The 19,021-nt window shown below is 41.8% G+C and overlaps 1 protein-coding gene across 1 annotated transcript in view; it reads left to right on the top strand.

Annotated features, from left to right (window-relative positions):
- plekhh1 (pleckstrin homology domain containing, family H (with MyTH4 domain) member 1) overlaps positions 1 to 18,447 on the top strand; it is a 53,314-nt gene extending 34,867 nt beyond the window's left edge. Inside the window, exons 16-30 of the mRNA XM_050061714.1 lie at positions 117 to 197; positions 476 to 655; positions 770 to 881; positions 3,063 to 3,175; positions 6,017 to 6,193; positions 6,341 to 6,438; positions 6,566 to 6,743; positions 8,056 to 8,211; positions 8,704 to 8,801; positions 8,902 to 9,043; positions 10,311 to 10,453; positions 10,684 to 10,813; positions 13,162 to 13,245; positions 13,883 to 14,029; positions 15,996 to 18,447. Coding sequence (XP_049917671.1) covers positions 117 to 197; positions 476 to 655; positions 770 to 881; positions 3,063 to 3,175; positions 6,017 to 6,193; positions 6,341 to 6,438; positions 6,566 to 6,743; positions 8,056 to 8,211; positions 8,704 to 8,801; positions 8,902 to 9,043; positions 10,311 to 10,453; positions 10,684 to 10,813; positions 13,162 to 13,245; positions 13,883 to 14,029; positions 15,996 to 16,148 — 1,992 coding nt within the window. The 3' untranslated portion in view covers positions 16,149 to 18,447. The remainder of the gene's footprint in view (positions 1 to 116; positions 198 to 475; positions 656 to 769; positions 882 to 3,062; positions 3,176 to 6,016; positions 6,194 to 6,340; positions 6,439 to 6,565; positions 6,744 to 8,055; positions 8,212 to 8,703; positions 8,802 to 8,901; positions 9,044 to 10,310; positions 10,454 to 10,683; positions 10,814 to 13,161; positions 13,246 to 13,882; positions 14,030 to 15,995) is intronic.
- The last annotated feature ends 574 nt before the right edge of the window (positions 18,448 to 19,021 follow it).

Raw genomic sequence — 19,021 nt, 5'->3', positions numbered from 1 at the left:
ATACAAAAAACTACAGTCTTAATATTTACTACTGTTTTGAAGATTTGCCAGCCAGTCTTTGGGACTCGCCCTGAAACTGTTCTCATACTCTCTGTGCTGTTGTCTTCTTGTTTCAGGTCAAACACGGACACTCTAAGCTGGTGTGGTGTTCTTTGGTCGGAAAAGTCTTCTACTACTTTCGAAATCAGGAAGACAAGGTTCACTAAATTCCTCTCTCCTAACACACTCTCACCTGCTTTTAATGTTGTCTTGTGTTATTGACTTTTAACACCTGTCTCAGAAAGGTTATGCTCCTTAGCAGTTTTCTTAAAGGGATACTACCTGCAAAATGACCATTAGTATATCAATTACTCAAAAAAAAAAAAAAAAAAAGTTTTCTTGCATGCCTCCACGGTGAATGGAGAAACCAAAAAAGGCCTACATTCACACACACTCACACTCTTCCTTTGACACTGATTTACGTCTTGTGTCTCAGTTGCCTCTGGGTCAGCTGCAGATACGGGAGGCCTCTGTACAGGAAGTGGATCGCTCCTGTGACTCAGACGAGGATTATGAGGCCGGCAGTCGAGGTTTCCTCTCCTCCCACTGCACCTTAGTGGTCCAACCCAGAGAGCAGAGTCCCACATACCTACTCATCGGCACCAAGCAAGAGAAGGTAACCAGCAGTAAATAAACAAGCAGTGCCTTAATAAATGTTGAGTTGAGTCCTTACACTAGGGACGGGTTTCATTTATATCTGTTTGCACAGTAATTCATTTTCTCCACACAGGACACATGGCTGTATCACCTGGCTGTGGCAGCAGGCAGCAGTGCGACCTTCAAAGTTGGTACAGAGTACGAGCAGCTCATTGGTAAACTCCTCGATGCAGAGGGAGACCCAGGTGAGGAAATCAAAGGAGCATCATTAGTTACTGCATTGTTATCAGGGTAACTGCTTTATTAGAGGGTTTAAAATATGTTTGACTTAAAATTGACCATGTACGCTTAAACTTTCCTGTGTCGTAAGTATTGCAAAGAAGAGAGATGTTTATTTTATTTTATTTGTAATTGTCTTTGTATTGTTTTATAAGAGCAATATGCACATAGATAAACAAAGCAACAAGTTGAACATGAAGACCTCGAGCAAAATAAAATTTAAAATTTAATTTTAATTCAACTAAACCAAGTCAATCCATTCATCAATACTAGGTATTTCTTTTTCAGCCATTTCTTGGTAAAGGATTTCTTTCATGCCACCAATAATATTCTCAACAGATATTTATCCTTTCTCCTTCATTTGAGTTCCTCCAGTCTAATCAGGTAATTAAAGGTTATTGAAAGGTTATTATTATTTAGTCCAAAAAGGAGCGACTGAGGGGCACCCAACCCTCTTTGTTCCCACACGATCCCCATCAGTCTGTCTGCCAACAGTTCGTCTGGTTTGTCTTGGCAGGAGTACAAAAGTAACGCTCAAACTAAATTCTCTGCAGGATGGAGAGTGTGTTGTTTTCCATTGTTGTCTAAATATCTCTTCGCATTCCCCTTGTGTGATGGTCAGATTATTCTCAGTTTCCCACCTTGTTTTAAGTCTAAATGTATTTTCCTTGTTTGGTACAGTTATGAAATGACTTTTATGAGGTTCATTCTCATATGTTGTAACAAATATTTAGAGCAGTTCATTTTTTGTGGGCATTTTTTCATAATTTCTTGTCAATGTAATCACCACTCTAAGTATCTAAAAAGGTCTCGGCTGTGCAAGCTAAATTTGTCCATATGTTCCTGAAAAATCCTCGTGGTTGTTTTTTTTTTTATCTTTTTTTTATTTAATGATCTACCTTGCTCCCCTGTATAATTTAGGAGTAAATGTTTGCATCACACAGTCAGAAAAGTGGGATGTGTCAGGCTTGTGTTGCCGAGAGTACGAGAACTGATTGTTTTATTAAAATCAAGCACTGTGACCAGGATTTTAAAAGCACTGAGGTCATGAGTCCAAATTACCCCAATGCATTACTCACCCTTTACATCTTTAATTATTTGTTTATTCATTTCACTCCTCAACTGTACTTTCTATAAAATGTATTTCTCAACATGAAGGTCTTAATGCTGTTTTAAAGCCTTCGTCAAACTGCCAGAAATAACATTTTAGTGGAAAACTGAGTCTTTTACATGGCTCAGTGTCAAGCCTCAATGTAATCTGACTGTCAGCATAAATGTACGTAGCGCTGAGAATCCAACATTGTAAGCATGAAAGTTGGTATATGTTATTGATATATTTGCTCAGATGTTTTCTGAGTAAGGCATGTAGATGCACCAGTGTCAATACCCAAGTTCTTTAATTATATATTCTGTGTTGGCCTTAAAGTAGTCAAGATAAAGTAAATTGGGTCTGAACCTACTGAAATCAGCCTGTAAAATAACCGGTCACTGAAATCAAGACATTTACACCAGCAGTACTTTATAACACGACCTCGGTGACCTCAGTGGTAACTATGGCTGGGGAGTAATTTGCTACTTAATGTTCTTACTCCACTACATATCAGGAGGATTTTTTTTTTCCTACTTATCCATTTGTTGATTTGTCCACAGGGGACAGAACATTCTTTCATAGAAACAGATCCCATTTAGTCCATCATAACATTTGCAAATTTTTGTTTATCCACACCCACTGTATTTCCTCTTTAGAGTCCTCGATCAATGAAAATTAAAACTAAAACTCCAGCTGCATGTATCATGTAGAGGTAAACACCAGTCAGGTCTGAGTTTTTTTTTTAATTTGATGTTGGCGTCGATTGGCGGGGTGTATTTGTTTGGGTGTTGAGTTCAATTATCAACAGTCTTTCTCCAGAGCGGCTGACTCCACCTATAAGGCTTGTAGAGTCCGTCTATAAGTGGATACAAATTTACTCAGTAGCATGCTACATGTTATTTTGATCCACTATGTGTGACAGCCTTAATCCACACTGCAGACTGTGTTTACGACTGGAGCTGTGTGCGTGAATTCTTGTCAGCTGTTGAGTCGTTAGGGCTTTGAAACTCAATCTGTATGTTTGTCTGTGTGTGTGTGTGCGTCCTTCTTTTCCCAGACTCTGCCTTGTGGAGGAGCGAGGCCTTGAGCTTCTGTAAGGAGGGTCTGCGCTCCCCTCTCACCACTCTGCCCTCTGAAGCTCTGCAGACTGAAGCTCTCAAGCTTTTCAAGGTCAGTCTCTCCACCTCCCACCCCTCTGTCTCTCTCTCTTGTTCTTCCACTTACTTTCATCCTTTTCTCCAAGTCCCTGTTTCCTTTTCTGTCCTGCTCTTGCTGCGAGGGTCTGTTCAAGGCATCAGCCGTCCTACTTCAGTATGCCCTCCTACTCCTGGATGCGCGCCGCCGCCCTCTTCCCCTCCTTCCTCCTGCCTTTAAACCAGATCAAAGGCTCGAAGACGAGGGCCCCAGCTCATTAAAAGCGTGGAAGAGAGATAATGGCCTTGATTATCTGCTCTGATTGAGGCTAACCGTTCCTCTGCTTTACAGCCGGGGTGAAAGGCGCCCCTTTAAAGAGGAGACATGGGAGGTCAGGGCCTTCAGAGAGTGGCAGCAATGGATATGGAAGCCACAGGATGGGGGAGGAGAACTGGGATCAGAGCAGAATGGGGACCTTGTAGGAAGATGGCAGATCCTTTTCCTCTCTTTTCAACTCTGTGTGCCAGCCCAGGAGCCCCCCCCCCCTCACTCCCTGCTCCACAGCTCCATCCACTACAGTCGCTACACTACAGGGATTGAAAGTTGAATAGATCGGCTCTCTCTTTGACCAGCCAGCCTTAAAAAACAGTCCCAAACACACACAAAGAGACAGAGTGAATGGAAGTGACGCACTTTTCAAGTCTATGCTCTACTTCATGCCTTTGAAGTATTAATGAATCTGACAAGACTGATAAACTGTTAAATTGGTTCTTTTGTTTTCGACTGTCCCGGCGGACAAGAACAAAGGTCACTTCAAAAAACACATTTGGGCTCTCAGTGACCTCATGCCATGTATTTATGTTGTTTATATTTCTTTTTATCTCAACATTATCACCTGGAGTCCTGGTTTTCCTTATTTTCTTTCACAAATATAATGTTGCAATGAAGGATGATTTTTACTCTGGCTACAGTATGAAATCATCGTGCGCAAGAAGTCTTTATATATTCATCTGCTCCAGGCACGTTACTGCAAGTGTTAACATTACACAGCTATGTGCTAACGTTGGGGAAACATGTAATCTTGGTTGCTGATGTTGTGAATTTCTTCCAGATTTCAGTTCATATTCCTGCTGGAACGTCTTTGGTAGTGATGCTCAGGTTTTTTAAAACCTGCAGCAAGCTGGCCAATTATGAGAGCCAATCCATAGTGCGTAACCCACAGCATATATGTCAATCAGTCACCCAAACCCGCCAGCTGAAAATTTTTTGGTAATGACCATTGCCAGTAACAACCTACTTGCTGTTAGCTTTATCGTATGCCATTTCCAGTCATCAATATAAAATATGTGTTTTCGGTTTAACAAGTACAAACGTAGGAAGACAGCAGGTACCCAGCCATCTTTTAAGTGGTTACATCCTAAGTATGATCTTGAGCACGCAGCTGATGTCCTTCATGGTTTGTTTACGTGAGCGCACAGCTGATTGGTACAGTGGTTTGTATACATGATGTAATGGAAGTGCTCATGTAACAAATTCATTGTGCACAGAGAGATGCTTGTTTGCTCTTAGGACATGGTTTTAGGCCTACATATTCTCAGAGGGAAATATTTTTACCAGAGAGATTTCAATATGTCTGACTTCAACAGACTTTCCTGATAACAGAAACCCTGAGTGCAGCAGCACTGATTATGAAGCTGCTTGCTGTTTGAGAGACAGATAACCTTTTTCCACCAACATACAACTGGTTCTGTTTCCCACACCTAATTTTAAACCATTTAGAGTATTTCAACCAAAAATAAATTGGTTTAGACCCCAAAAGTTGGTTCTCAGTTTGAACCAAAAAATAACGGGTTTTTCTGGACCTAAAGTGCATCAAGATTTAACATCAGTGAGCATATTCTACAGGAAGTAAAGAGAGGATTTAGAGGGCAACAATGAAGAAGTTGAGTGAGAACTCATCAATGAGTGTGCAGTGGTCTCATTAATAGTTGGTCCATGCTTGTTTTTTGGGTAAAAACAAATATCTGTCCTAACAGAACAAAAGTTTGCTGTAATCAGTTCATCATGAACAGAACCAGTTCAAGAATCAGAGCTAATTTGGTGACAAAGGTGGAAGGTGGACTATTGTAAAATGTGAGTGAGTCTGTCCTGCATCTCTCTCTCTCTCTCTCTCTCTCTCTCTGTCTCATTGTGTCATACGAATTACTGTTAATTTATTATGTTGATCTGTTCTGTACGACATCTATTGCACGTCTGTCGTCCTGGAAGAGGGATCCCTCCTCAGTTGCTCTTCCTGAGGTTTCTACCGGGGGTTTTTTCCCCGTTAAAGGGTTTCTTTAGGGAGTTTTTCCTTATCCGCTGTGAGGGTCGAAAGGACAGAGGGATGTTGTATGCTGTAAAGCCCTGTGAGGCAAATTGTGATTTGTGATATTGGGCTTTATAAATTTGATTGGTTGGTTGGTTGGTTGGTTGGTTGGGTTGGGTTGGGTTGGGTTGGGTTGGATTGGATTGGGTTGGGTTGGGTCCTGTCCCGTCCCGTCCCGTCCCGTCCCGCAAGCCACCTAATGTCCCGCCTGGCCGAAACCAGTAATCTTTTCTCACAAGCTCACCTGGACCACCCGACCCGTGGGACATGAAGGTTATGGGTAGACTCGCTCATCACTAGTGTCTTATGGGTTTGTGTTTAACGATTAAAGCAGGTAAACATTTTCTAGTAGGTACCCAAACTATAAATATGAACTTGGAAAATGAGCATCTTTAGGTCCTCTTTAAGACACGTTTACATTTGGGGTCTCTGGTGTTTGCCTCCACCTGCTGGTTGTTCACTGTACATAAGTGTCACATGTAAAATATTAACAAGCCTCTCCTCCTCTGCAGTCCTGTCAGCTCTTCATCAATGTGCTGGTTGAATCTCCATCTGTTGACTACCACACCTCGCTGGCCCAGAATGCTTTGCAAGTGTGCCTGACCCACCCGGAGCTGCAGAATGAAATGTACTGTCAGCTCATCAAGCAGACCAACCGCCGGACGCCACACAACTACTCCCTCACACAGGTCAGCCTGGTGCACACACTGGAGACTAAACAGATGCGAGCGAAGGGCAAAGTGGTGAAGTGAGACAGTGATGCTGAATGTTTGTGTATTTGCGTAAAAAAAGTAAATTAAAGTTTTTTTTTCTCCCTTCTCCACCTCTTCCTGCAGTGCTGGCAGCTGTTGTCTCTCTGTGTGGCGCTGTTCCTTCCTCAGCAACATTTCCTGTGGTACCTGAGACAGTACCTGCAACGTAATGCTGACCCAAGGTGAGGTGCCTGAAGCCTGTAGCCGACCCCTGATCCCCTTTAGTGCTGCCTCCAAAATAACTTAAACCACTTCTGAGGCAGTTTTTAATGCATTATTTCCATCTCTATCTCTTTTGTCCCCACACAGGAGTGAGGTGGGGAAGTACGCGGTGTACTGTCAGAGGTCTGTGGAGCGAACGCTGCAGAATGGAGAGCGAGAGGCCAAACCTTCACGTATGGAGATCGTCTCCATCCTGCTGAGGAACCCCTACCACCACTCACTGCCATTCAGCATCCCGGTCCACTTCATGAACAACACCTACCAGGTAACACAAAATTACAACACACTGCTCGCCCAGTTCACCCAGTTCAGACCAATGATTCGCAACGAGACAAAACCGTTTTAGAAGGTTGCAGAGAAAAGTTGCAGCAGTGTGAACTGGTCAATCTGAGCTCAACTCAAGCTGGCTGACGGTGTCACCTGCAACTCAGCTGGTCAAATCACCAGTGGCTGGTTTTAGAACGTAAAGCACGTCACCTGTTTCAACAGCCAATCAATATGGAAAAATATTTGTGTTTCCAGACAATTGCTCCTATTCTGTTTTCTGAAATATATAAAATGTTGAATTCCAAAAAGTAAATTGATCATATGAGCAGAATGTTCTTCATGGTGTTTGGAGCAGGCAGCCAGTGCACCCAATATGTGCTGTGTAACAGATTGTGGGCCAGAGGGAGCTTAATGTCACTGAAAGCAAGGCAAAGAAGTATGGCATGTGACTGAATGCACACTTCTACGCAGAGCTGCCTGTACGTAAAACAGCTCTGCCCCAAGTGTCTTATAACTGCATCAGCATCACAAATATCCAGCTATTTGTACTCAGATGTCAAATCACTTTTACTCTGAAAAATCAACAGAGAAGTCTGGAAAAGTATGGAATTTTGTAACGGAAAATGTGTAGGTACACTGCTCATCAGATCAGCTTGCACATCACTCACTTTTAGCAGCAGATTTCCCTTAAGCCAGAGCAGTTGTATGTATTTTGCCCATATGGAAGGAAAGTAACAGCAGCATCAGTTTACACCTGCAGATGTGGAGGACACGTCGATGTTTCCACCTACGGGCAAATAAAGCAACAGCTGCTTCAGTATTTAGTATCACCTGCAGTGTGAGGGTGCCAACACAGAGAGATCTGGCAACAACAACAAAAAATGTTTTTGCCAGAATGCAGTGCAATGTCATCTGGGAAGACACTGCACTGGCCAATCAAATATGTGCCATGTGAAGGCTGTATTTATTAGTGTTTACTTTGAGACAATAAAAACTGCCATTGTGATAACTTGCCAGAGTCGCAAAATCCTGTCTCATAAAGATTTTGGCACTGATAAGCCTTCAAACTCATGGATCTTTTACTCAAACTGGACTTCCTGGATCATATTTTATCATCTCAGTGGTACCTTAAACAACACAACTTGTAAATTTTTCTAAATTCAGGGCTGTTTTTGGTCTTAACTTCCTCTTACAGCTGCAGCATTCAGTACATCTGCAGTTGTAATCTGCTGCTATTACTTTTCTTCAAAAGGTGGTTTCCAGTTCTTCCCATCAGTAAGAGTGAAACGTGTCCTTGTTTTCTCCTGCAGGTGGTGGGTTTCGACGGCTCCACCACAGTTGAAGAGTTCCTCAACACGCTGAACCAGAGGATCTGCGTGAGGAAGCCTCAGCTGTCTGGGTTTGCCCTCTTCACTGATGATCCATCTGGCAAAGACCTGGAGCACTGCCTGCAGCCGTCTGCCAAGGTAAGAGCGCGGGTCAGTGAACATAAGTGGGTGGAAGAAACTCTCCGCACACCACTGAGGCTTCTGTGGTGTATTATTCAAATCATTTATCTCCTGTTACTTAATATTTTAGAGGAGCAGCGGTGGGTAGTCAAAGATTGTTTTGACAAATTAGGGCTGTCCAAACTTTTTTTGTGACTTTTTGATTTTTAAATGTAGTCACATGCCAGCGTACCAAACTCTTACTCTGTAATTTAATTCCGCTCAATCATGATAAAAGCAGTGCCTTGACTCCACATTCACTCTGGTTACTGAAACTGTTCCATTGTGTTTAACCAGCTCACCAGAGACAGTGAATAGAGTGCATTTATAACTCTGGCTCGTACAGTGGAGTTTTGGACAGATTGATGTCTCTCTCTAAAGATGGAGCTGCTGCCACCTACTGACAGAACCAGAAATAAAGTAAAAGCTTCCACATGTGTGACTGAGACTGACTTGTTTGTCTGTTTGCAGATCTGTGATGTTATTTCCAAGTGGGAGCAGGCCCTGAAGGAGCTGCATCCTGGGAAAAATGAGGGGACACGGATTGTGCGTCTGACATATAAGAACAGGTGGGACTTGGGAAGTGTCAGGTTCAAAGTGTATAAAATTCCAGCCTCTACCAGGAAAACAAGTTTCATGACAAGTGTTTCTTCATGTGTGCATGCACAGGTTGTGTTTCAGATCTCAGGTGAAAGGAGAGACAGAGCGGGAGCGCCTCCTGCTGGCGTACCAGGTGAATGATGAGGTTCAGCAAGGCCACTTCCCGGTGAACAAAGAGCTGGCTCTTGAGGTGGCTGCCCTCATGGCACAGGTCTGTAAACCAGGGCTATAATCATCAATTCATTTTCACTGGGGAGGGGGGGACCATTTTCCATCTACGCTTTCTGTGACCCAACCCTCCAGGGGGTTCTACGGGGGAATTCCCACAAGGAGAAATATTTGGAAACTCAACAGCTACACTGAACATTTAAAAGCATTTTGAAACAATTTTCTTAGAATCGTAGATCAATTTTAAATAATTAAGGGCCTCAGGAAAAGTGCAGACACTGTGAATTTTTTTTATGACTTTTTTATGACATACTACCAGTTTATAAAACCTATTACAGTCGATGGTGATATAACCCACAACACTCATATTGCATTCTAGTGTTTCATTTTTTAATATAATTTAAAAGTAATGAAATAGAGAAACAGTACAATGTTTGACATTGATTGTACCCACAACAGTGGCTGATTCTGCTGGGGTAAAGCAACACCACTTAAACTGAAGACACACCAGTGCTGCTGTGGTGTGGCGCATCATGTGACACATGTCAAGTGTGGCCCCTAGCACACACTGAATACATTGCGCTGCAGCTCATCAACAGATGACCAGGCTATGTTATGACTACTTTTAATGAAAGATCTGTACTTCCTCCACCTCTGCGTTAGCTTGAAACCATGTGTGAACAGCCCCTAATCAAACTTTATTTCTCCCCTGAAGAGCCGATCTCCAGAGCTATGACTTGCCAGACAACATCTTTTGGCTATTGTCCTTATAATGACGGGACTGTGGGTCATTTAGCTCAGGGTATTTCTTGACCTCAAAAATGAGTCTCTCCTCATCCATTCTTTGTCACACATGAGACACAGCAGCTGCAGAGTTCTCTTTATACATCAATGGTGAGGAGAGGAGTTGAGCTGCTCTAGGAGCAGAGAAAAAGAGCTGCTACAGGAGCCAGTATGTATGACAGTGGCATGAAGTGCCTTGGGGTAGTGCATCCCGGAGCGCCAACGCACATCTAGCCACCACTGGTGTGAGGTTGTACATTGAAAATAAAAGGGGCGTATTTTTTGATGCGCGGCGTTCACACCTGTTGTGTTTTGGCCTTTAGACAAACACACACAGAACTGCAGTACACCCTAATACTACAATTTCTTTAGTTTATTTATGATTATGATTAACTTTCTGATTTACCATAGCAATTCCTTATGGGACTACAAAGACTTGTAATTTGATTTATGAAAACAGAATTTCCGTGTTTTAAAACAATCTTTCTCCTTCTACCCCTCTCTCTTATTCATTTTTCTTCTTCCAGGTTGAACACGGTGACTTGGAGAGACCAGCGGCCTCGTCTCCTCCCAGCTCTCCTCAGCCCAAGTCTCAGCTGATCCTCCTGCAGGCCTTAGAGCGCTTCTACCCCAAACGCTACAAACAGGACTGCAGCTCAGAGCAGCTCAGGTAAAACAAACACTGCTGTTGTCCAAATGACGTATTTATGATAGAACCAAAGAACCTGAAGTCCTCACGCAGACTTGTTTAATGTATTTTGCAATATGCTGTTGCAACAAAAACACAAACACTGTAGAGGGACTTTTCAATAAATTGATCAGACATAAACACTGCAGGATGTTCTTGTTTGATATAGATGAGATTTAAACTCTTACAAATGTTGATTTTTCTTCCTCCAGGGATCTTACTGAGCGTCTGGCCACTAAGTGGTCTATGCTACGTGGGTGCAGTGCACCCGAGTGTGTGAGAATATACCTGACTGTGGCTCGGAAATGGCCCCTGTTTGGAGCCAAACTCTTTAGTGCCAAGGTAAGAAAAGGAAGTCCACTTCTCTCTTTATTTTGTGTTGAATGTTGAACTCTGTATTGCTCTGTTTACACAAAGAAGTTCCTGGTCATTTTTGTTGTGGGACGACTTTTTTAGGACCTCTAAAGTTTCGTCAGCCCATTGATGTCACTATTTCCACAGAGGTCTAAAGACCAGTGAAGATTAGGCAGATTAGTCATTGCTGACGTATGAAAAAGCAACATGACGTGGGTTGCTGGAAGTCACAGGGGTAAACACACTGCAGCCTGCAGTTCAGTGTGCCGCACGTTTCATCTAAAAACACATTGAAAAACAAATAAAAACTCAGGTTGTGTCTCACTGTGACGACATGTACTGTTGCGTAGTACCTTATTTACTGCTGCACACTGTATGTACAAATGAATGAAATGCAGAGAAGGAATTTGAAACTAACAGTATCGTCTCCATAGAGACTACATAGAGAGAGGGATCAGGTGGGGCAATAAAATAAATGAAAAAGAAATAAGTTAAATGAATGACAACAATAATAACAATCACAGCAGCATAAACAATAATAATAATAACAATAATAATAGTAATAATTATTTGTTTTTCAAAAGAGAAATCACTGTCAAATACCACACCAAGGTTTCTGGCTGCAGGTTTGACATTTCCAGACACTAGACCAGGATGGTTTTGTAAAACAGGGATGGGCTTTGATGGACCAGAGAATTTCTGGTTTGTTTTTGTTTAACTGGAGAAGTTTTTGGGACATCCAGCACTCTATATCTTATAGACAGCATAAAAGACCACAAGGCATGAGACATATATTTGTGTGTTATCTGCATATTACTGGCGCTGGATTTTGTGTTTATTTATGGTATGTCTGAGTTGTAGCATGTAGAAGCAGAATAACAAGGGACCAAGGGTAGAACCTTGGGGAACACCACGGGTCAGAGGGGCCATTGAGGAGGTGGCACTGCCAACAGCAACTGAGAAAGTTGCCGTTTGATTATCATATAATGATGTAAAACCATGTAAAACTAAACCAAAGTATCATGACTGAGTTTGAAATAATCATCATTGAAAGACTCAGTTGTTCACACACAACAATGATTGCTTTGTGAAAAACAATTTGAGAACAACTTTTCTCAACAATTAATTGCAAGGATTTCAAGGGTGTCTATCTACAACCCATAATATCATGAAAACATTCAGAGAATCCAGAGAATCTGTGCACATCAGGAGCAAGGCTGAAAACCAGTATTGAATGGCTGTGACCTTTGACCCCCTCAGACTGCACTGCATTAAAGACTGACTTGATTGTTGAAAGGATATTGCTACAAGGGCTCAAGAGCATTTTGGAAAACCATTGTTAGTAAACAATTTATTGCTGCATCTACAAATGCAAGTTAAGACTCTGCCATGCAAAGTGCTGACAAAGTGGAAAAGTGTGCTGTGGTCTAATGTGTCAGCATTTCAAATTGTTTTTGGAAATCATTGACGTCCTGCCCTACGTATTAAAGAGGAAAAGAAACATCCAGATTGTTACCAGCTCAAAGTTCAAAGCTTCTGTGATGTGTGTTAGTGCCAGTGGCATCATGGGTCTTCAGTGCTGAAAGGCACATACAGGTTTTGTTGCAACATATGCTGCCATCCAGACAACGTCTTTTCAGGGATGTCCCTGCTTATTCCAACAGCACAATGCCAACCCACATTCTGCACCTGTAACAACAGCGTGGCTTCTTAGTGAAAGAGTGCAGGTACTAGATTGGTCTGCCTGCAGTCCAGACCTAACTCCCATTGGAAATGTGGAACATATTATGAAGCACCAAATACAATGACAACTGAAGTTGTGAATCATGCAAGAATCGGAAAGAATTTCACTTCCAAAACTTCAACAATTAGTGTCCTCAGTTCCCAAACGCTCACTGAGTGCTTACACAGTGCAAGACATTTCCCTGTCCCAACTTTTTTACAGGTTGCAGGCGTCAAATTCAGAATGAATGTATTTTTTATCATACAACACTATAGCTTATCAGTTTGAACATTAAATGTGTTGCCTCTGGGCTGCATTCAATTAAATATAGGTCAAAAAGGATTTACAAATAATTGCATTCTGGTTTTATTGACGTTTCACACAACGTCCCAATTTTTTTTTGGAATTGGGGTTGTAGAAAACAAGCATCCGAATCGTCTTAGGTAAAATTCCACCTTTCATCTGGCTTGACCCCTAACATGCCTCATCCATCAAGCTTTTAAGCACAGGTTGGACCAGTTTAAGAAGAAGAAGACCCTGAGAGGAAGCTTTAATGTTTACTAGGATCTATAACACCTGTAACATGACCTGTCTTTGTTTCCCCTGTCCACAGCCTGTCCCCCCCTCTCCTGTTGAGCAGAGCCAGGTGTGGCTGGCAGTCAATGAAGATGGATTGTGTGTGCTGGACTATACAATGGTGAGTTTCACACAGATACTTCAATCCACACTGTCTCTTTCCTTTGTTGTTGCATAAAGCGAGGAAAAAGAGAATCATGTTTATTTAGAATATTTTAGAATTTACATTTTCTTCACTTTATAGCTCAAAAAGTGAGATTCCTCTTTACGACTGTGGCTCTCAGCTGCCGGGGCCACAGCTGCAGAGCTTTGTTGACCCACTGGTCTGGAATGATTTTTTATTCTGTGGTGTCTGAAACACCAGAAATCCACAGGAAAATAAAATGGCCAGCCTCCGATTCAACATCCTTGACCCTGACACACAGCCATCCCAACATGTAAACAATGTTAGCATGAACTCTGTAATTTTCAGCAGCCCATGTAGATCCATTTCATTCTCGGTCTGGCGGACGGCGCTGCTCGTGCACTTTCATGAAAGCCAGAGAGAAAAACAAAGTGCAAATCACATGAAGTCGCTGGAAGTTATGTCACGCTTCTTCACACTCAATTTGCCCTTCAGAAAGAAAAAAAAGGCAGAAAAACAGAAATGATTTCCCAAAAGAATTCTACGCTCTATTTTAGGAGCAGCAATAAAGTCTGAACATGCTCCCTGTTTATATCACTGCACATTTCACACTGGCAATGCTTTCATTCTTCAGCACACGCTGCTCACATACTCCTACCAGTCTGTGATTACCTTTGGTGGCTGCCGTGACGATTTTATGGTGGTCACGAGCCAGCAGAGGGAGCCTGGCGTCGGAAAGAAGAGCGTGGAGAAGTTGGTCTTTGTGATGGCCAAACCAAAGGTAAGTGTCACTGAGTACATCTGCACATATGGTCAGTCTGAGTGATTGAGATGTTTCCACTTTGCCACAACATGTGAGCTTGTCACCGAACAATTTGTCAGATGATCCGCATCAGGATATTCTCGTAGCAATTTTGTAATTCAGCTCTGACAAGGAGGAAGGAGACAAAAATCTCTCACAATATTGTCACACTTTAATGCTCAGAGTATTAAAGACAAGGGTTAGTTGTTCTCTTGGTATATATTGGCTCTGTGCTTCCCCTTTGTACATCTCACATGCCTTTGTTCTCAAGATAAAGGCTTATCAGGATCTTGTAAAGACATTCAGGTTGGCAGCAATGCCTTGGTTTAGACAATCAGGTCAGTGTTGATTTAGTTAAAGGTTACACTGTACTGGGTCCAGCAGGATCAAACTTAAGGGTAGTTAACATGATTACATCAGTCAGTGGTTACATGTACAGGATGCAGCGTGATCAAACAATTTCCCTTACAATTCACAACCAGGTACACTTGTTGCTAAGGAGTAGGTGGAAATGTTCAGGAGTAGCTTAACTAATTTGAATAAACAAAAATACCGTTCACCCCAAAATCAGAAATACATAATATTACTCTCACCTGTAGTGATATTTATCAATCTATATTGTTTTGCTGTGAGTTGCTGAGTGTTAAAGATATCCACCATAAAGATGTCTGCCTCTTCGTCTTACAGTATAATGGAACTAGATGGCACTCGGCTTGTGGTGCTCAAAAAAATTGAGCATAGCATTAGTTCAGGCAGGACACGATGTCAAGCTCAGCTCACATCCCAGCTACATCAGCTCATCTCAAACACCCCAGTCAACTGATGGAGCAGCTGATTGATGGAAGGGAGTCAGCTGATAGATCACATGATTCCTTTCTATGCAACCAATTGGCAAACTCATTCAGAGCACCCTATATAAACTGCTCTGGCCTGCCTATTGTTGCTGCATCCTTGCAAGCTGCTTTGCAACCTGCCTCCACCCCAGCTCCTCCTTTGCATGCTGTGTCTGACTCATCAGTGTCATCTCTGTTTGTCATTGACGCTGCTCTGTTTTGTTCCCGTGGGGTCTTTGCTGCTGCTCTCTTCCATGTAGGCGCATGGAAGGGCAGGGAGGTTTGCTCTCTCTGCTTCAGGCTTTCCTTGTTTGCATGTGGAAGGGCAGGGAGGTGTGCCCTCTCCACCTTAGGCTTCCCATGTAGGCGCATGGAAGGGCAGGGAGGTTTGCTCTCTCTGCTTCAGGCTTTCCTCATTTGCATGTGGAAGGGCGGAGGGGTGTGCTCTTAAAATATATTTTTTTAATTTGAGGGTGAATTTGAGGGTGAAAATATTTAAGGAAAAGCAGCAAATCTTCATATTTGTGAAGCTGTTTTATAAGAAAAATGACTTTAACCAATAGTAACATTGAAAGTTTAATTAAATTAAATTTAAATTAATAGTGTAAAATAACACCCAGTTTTAAACAGACATGACAGGTGGTGTTGATGGAGGGATGGTTGAGTTCATGTGATGTGCTGTGAGGGAGCAAGGTCAGGAAACGCTGATGTAGACCACCAGCAGCTGAGGCATACTGGAAGTGTGGGTAAATGGACTGAATGTTGAAGGCACTGAAGTCATATAAAGGAGCTCTGAAGATAAGAGAGGAAACAGTGAGCCCTGACTTATATTTACCTGTTTCTCCATCCCCTCACCACCCAGAGCTGATGGAGAAAACAGGTTCTCTGTTTTTCTCAGTGGAGCTTTAACACAGTCATATTACACCTGTGGGCGAAGCTAATAAGAGAAACTCCATTCTTGATAACAGATCATTTGGGCGTCTCAAGTTTCTCCCGTCTTCTGTGAGCTGCTGTGGTCCTTCAGCTCCCTGGAACCAAATGAAACATCATATCTTAGTGTTAAAACCATTAATCCCTCATTCTGATGTGACCTGTTGTTGCTCTTGTCGCAGATACTGGAGCTGACGCTGCTCATGGCCAGCTACATTAACCACTGGAACCCCAGCCTCCCACCTGCCTCACACCAGCCGCTCGGTCACTGGGACGTTGACAGCAGGCACTTCCCCGCCATGAACTACACCACCAAGGGCCCCACACTACTGTGAATTGTGCAAGCAACAGAGACTGTTTGACTACAGGGAGGCTTGATGACGACAGTTACCTTTAGTCCGCATTCATATGGAGTGCGTTGAGTTGCATGTGCGGGTTTTACATTCTAACAGACCAGGTAGATTATTTTTTCATTTTTGTAATGAAGATTTAGATTTAGAAATGTCAGGATCAGTCGTTAGACTATTTATTTCTACAACAAAAGAGTGTTTCAACTCTGCTTTATTTAGATGTAACATTTGGGATCATGTTTGAAATATAGAAGTGGACTGAGGACACATTTCCACTCGCAGTGTGATGCTTTTAGTTGCCGGCTGCCGCTTATTCTGACCTTCATGTTTCCAGTCGTTTAGACCTCAGACTCTTCTCTGTCGTGAGGTGTTGCCTTCTGAAAGCTGGTTTGACTGGAATACAGTGTTGTGTGTCACTGTGTATTGACCATGAATGATCACTCGTACTTGACAATGAACTATAGTTTAAATACATTCATAGAGGTACTGTGCAATTAGAAAGGGACTGATACAGCTTGTGATACTTCAGTTTCATAGTTTTAAGATAAACTACATCTAATATTACTTAATTATTTTCATTATAGATAAACCTAATGATAATTGCATGGTCCATAAAATGGCAGAAAACAGAAACTCAAGTTGACATTGTTGTTTTAACCAACAGTGCAAAACCCAAAGATTTTAAAGTCCCCCTCCAGACACATTTTAAAGTTTGTAAAAATTATGATACCAATATTTTGTTTAACATGGTTTTCCCTCATAATAGTTTAAAAAACTAAAAAGGGTCTGTTTGCAGATCTACTCCTTCTCCCTCATTGAGAAATTCTGGATCTGGCTGTTGCCTGATACTATTCTTTCTCAAACCTCAGCTCAAACCATTGTGTTGCCTCGCCCAAAATATATCATTTAATAATTAAATTAATATCATAAACATGCGGGCGACTAGTCGACTAATGGCTCCAAATGAGGACTATTGGTTAATTAGGAAAGTTTTTAGTCGGGGGCAGCCCTAGTTTTAGCATTAGAGAAAACATTTGAGAGATTCAGCCATATATGTTTGAGCCTGTGGGACACACCAAAACGACTGTTGGCTGTTGGTCAGTGTTGGGCCATCAGTGAGCGTCTGTCGCCCTAGTCTTTGCGTCGGCCCCTGTTGCCTTTTTTCAGCAAATGCAGCGCCTTGATTCAGCGTCGGAGACAGCAGAGTCCGTCGGTAAATAAAGTCTCTCTGATTGGCAGTTCAGCTCAGTGCACGAGAAGAGAAACAGGAAGTGAGGAAAGTAAACAATCGCCTAAAGTCAAGAGGGAGTGAGATCAGAACAAACTTGTTACATATGGTTGAATTATTTTTCTTTAGCAGAAACGTTTCGTAAAGGTTTGTGTTATCAGCACATGGTAAATATGCTTTGTCAAAAACAGATTTGTGAGTGGAGGGGGACTTTAGTTTAATATCACAGAATCTTTAAAAAATAATCACTGGGTTGCGCTTAAAAAAAATACTTATATAATGAATCAGTTGTCAAAATAGTTGCAGATTGATTTTCTTTCTGTCAGCTAATCAGTTAATCAACTAATCGATTCAACTTGAGCCTAATACGATTATTAGATAGGGTACTTCTTTCCCCAAAGAAATGAAGGTCATATTAAAGGAACCTTTCGTAATCCTTTCCTATTGTTTCTAATGAGAAAAGTTAATATTTAGCTCACTTATTTAGCGTAAAACAGGCCAAATAAAAGTGATGTATTGCTGATGAAACATTACTGAGGTACACAATAACACAGTGGGATATGACAGGTGTGTTACAGTGATATACTGTATGAATGAAGCATCTGTGAACGTTTAGCAGTGCAACATGTTCATGTGTTCATTTATCTGATAGTCCTCTAATAACATAAGACATACTGTACAGCATAATAATAATCAGGTCACTCAAGTGTTTTAATAATCAACAAACAAAAGGAGAGGAAAAAATAAAACAATATAAAAAACAGAGCTACCAAAATATTTTGATGACTTGAACTGTTCTGGATCAAACCACTGTCTTGTGTCCATATTAGTTATTTATTTTATTTCCAACAATGTTTTTTGGCTTTTGCTTAAAAAAGGTAACGTTTTCCACAACTCTCACATTTATTTTGGAAAACGTACAGTTTCCTTTATGTAGCAGAGTAATTTAAGAGGAGAGTATGTTTGGTTACTGTTTCTGGACTAGAATGTGTTACAGATGTTTGAAAGGTGGTGTCTTTTTGTTTGTGTGTGTGACAATAAAATAAAGGGTACGGTCCTCGTCTACTTGTGTGTTTCCTTGACAAGTTTTGGAGATATTGTCTGTCGATAGCTTAAGTCTGTGGTGTCTCGACCTGAGCTAGAGATGATTATCCCTGCTTTTGTGTCCTCTCGACTTGTCTACTGTTATTCTCTTTTTACTTGTCTAAACAAATCTTCTCTAAATCGTCTTCAAATAATCCAGAACGCTGCTGCTAGGCTGTTAACCAGGTCCAGCAGCAGGTCAACCCATATCACTCCCATTTTAGTTTCTTTACACTGGCTTCCCATCAGGTTCAGGATTCACTTCAAGATACTTGTTCTCACGTACAGAGCCCTCCACAGTCAGGCACCTGAACACATCAGTGATCTCCTCCATCCTTATATTGTCAGTAGGACCCTCGTTCATTCTGACAAGGACCTACTAGCTGTCCCTCGCTCAAGACTCAAAACAAAAAACAAAATGACTTGATCTAGTACTAGTAGTACTACTTCAACTACTGCTACTGCTGCTACGAAGTCTGCTACTGAAACTGCAACTACCACTACTACTTATGCTACCACTACAACTACTGGCACTACTACTACTGCT

Source organism: Epinephelus moara, chromosome 14 (genome assembly GCF_006386435.1).
Source record: "Epinephelus moara isolate mb chromosome 14, YSFRI_EMoa_1.0, whole genome shotgun sequence".
Lineage (NCBI taxonomy): Eukaryota > Metazoa > Chordata > Actinopteri > Perciformes > Serranidae > Epinephelus > Epinephelus moara.
Note: the sequence above shows the minus strand (reverse complement) of the source record. Positions and strands in the feature narration are given on the sequence as shown.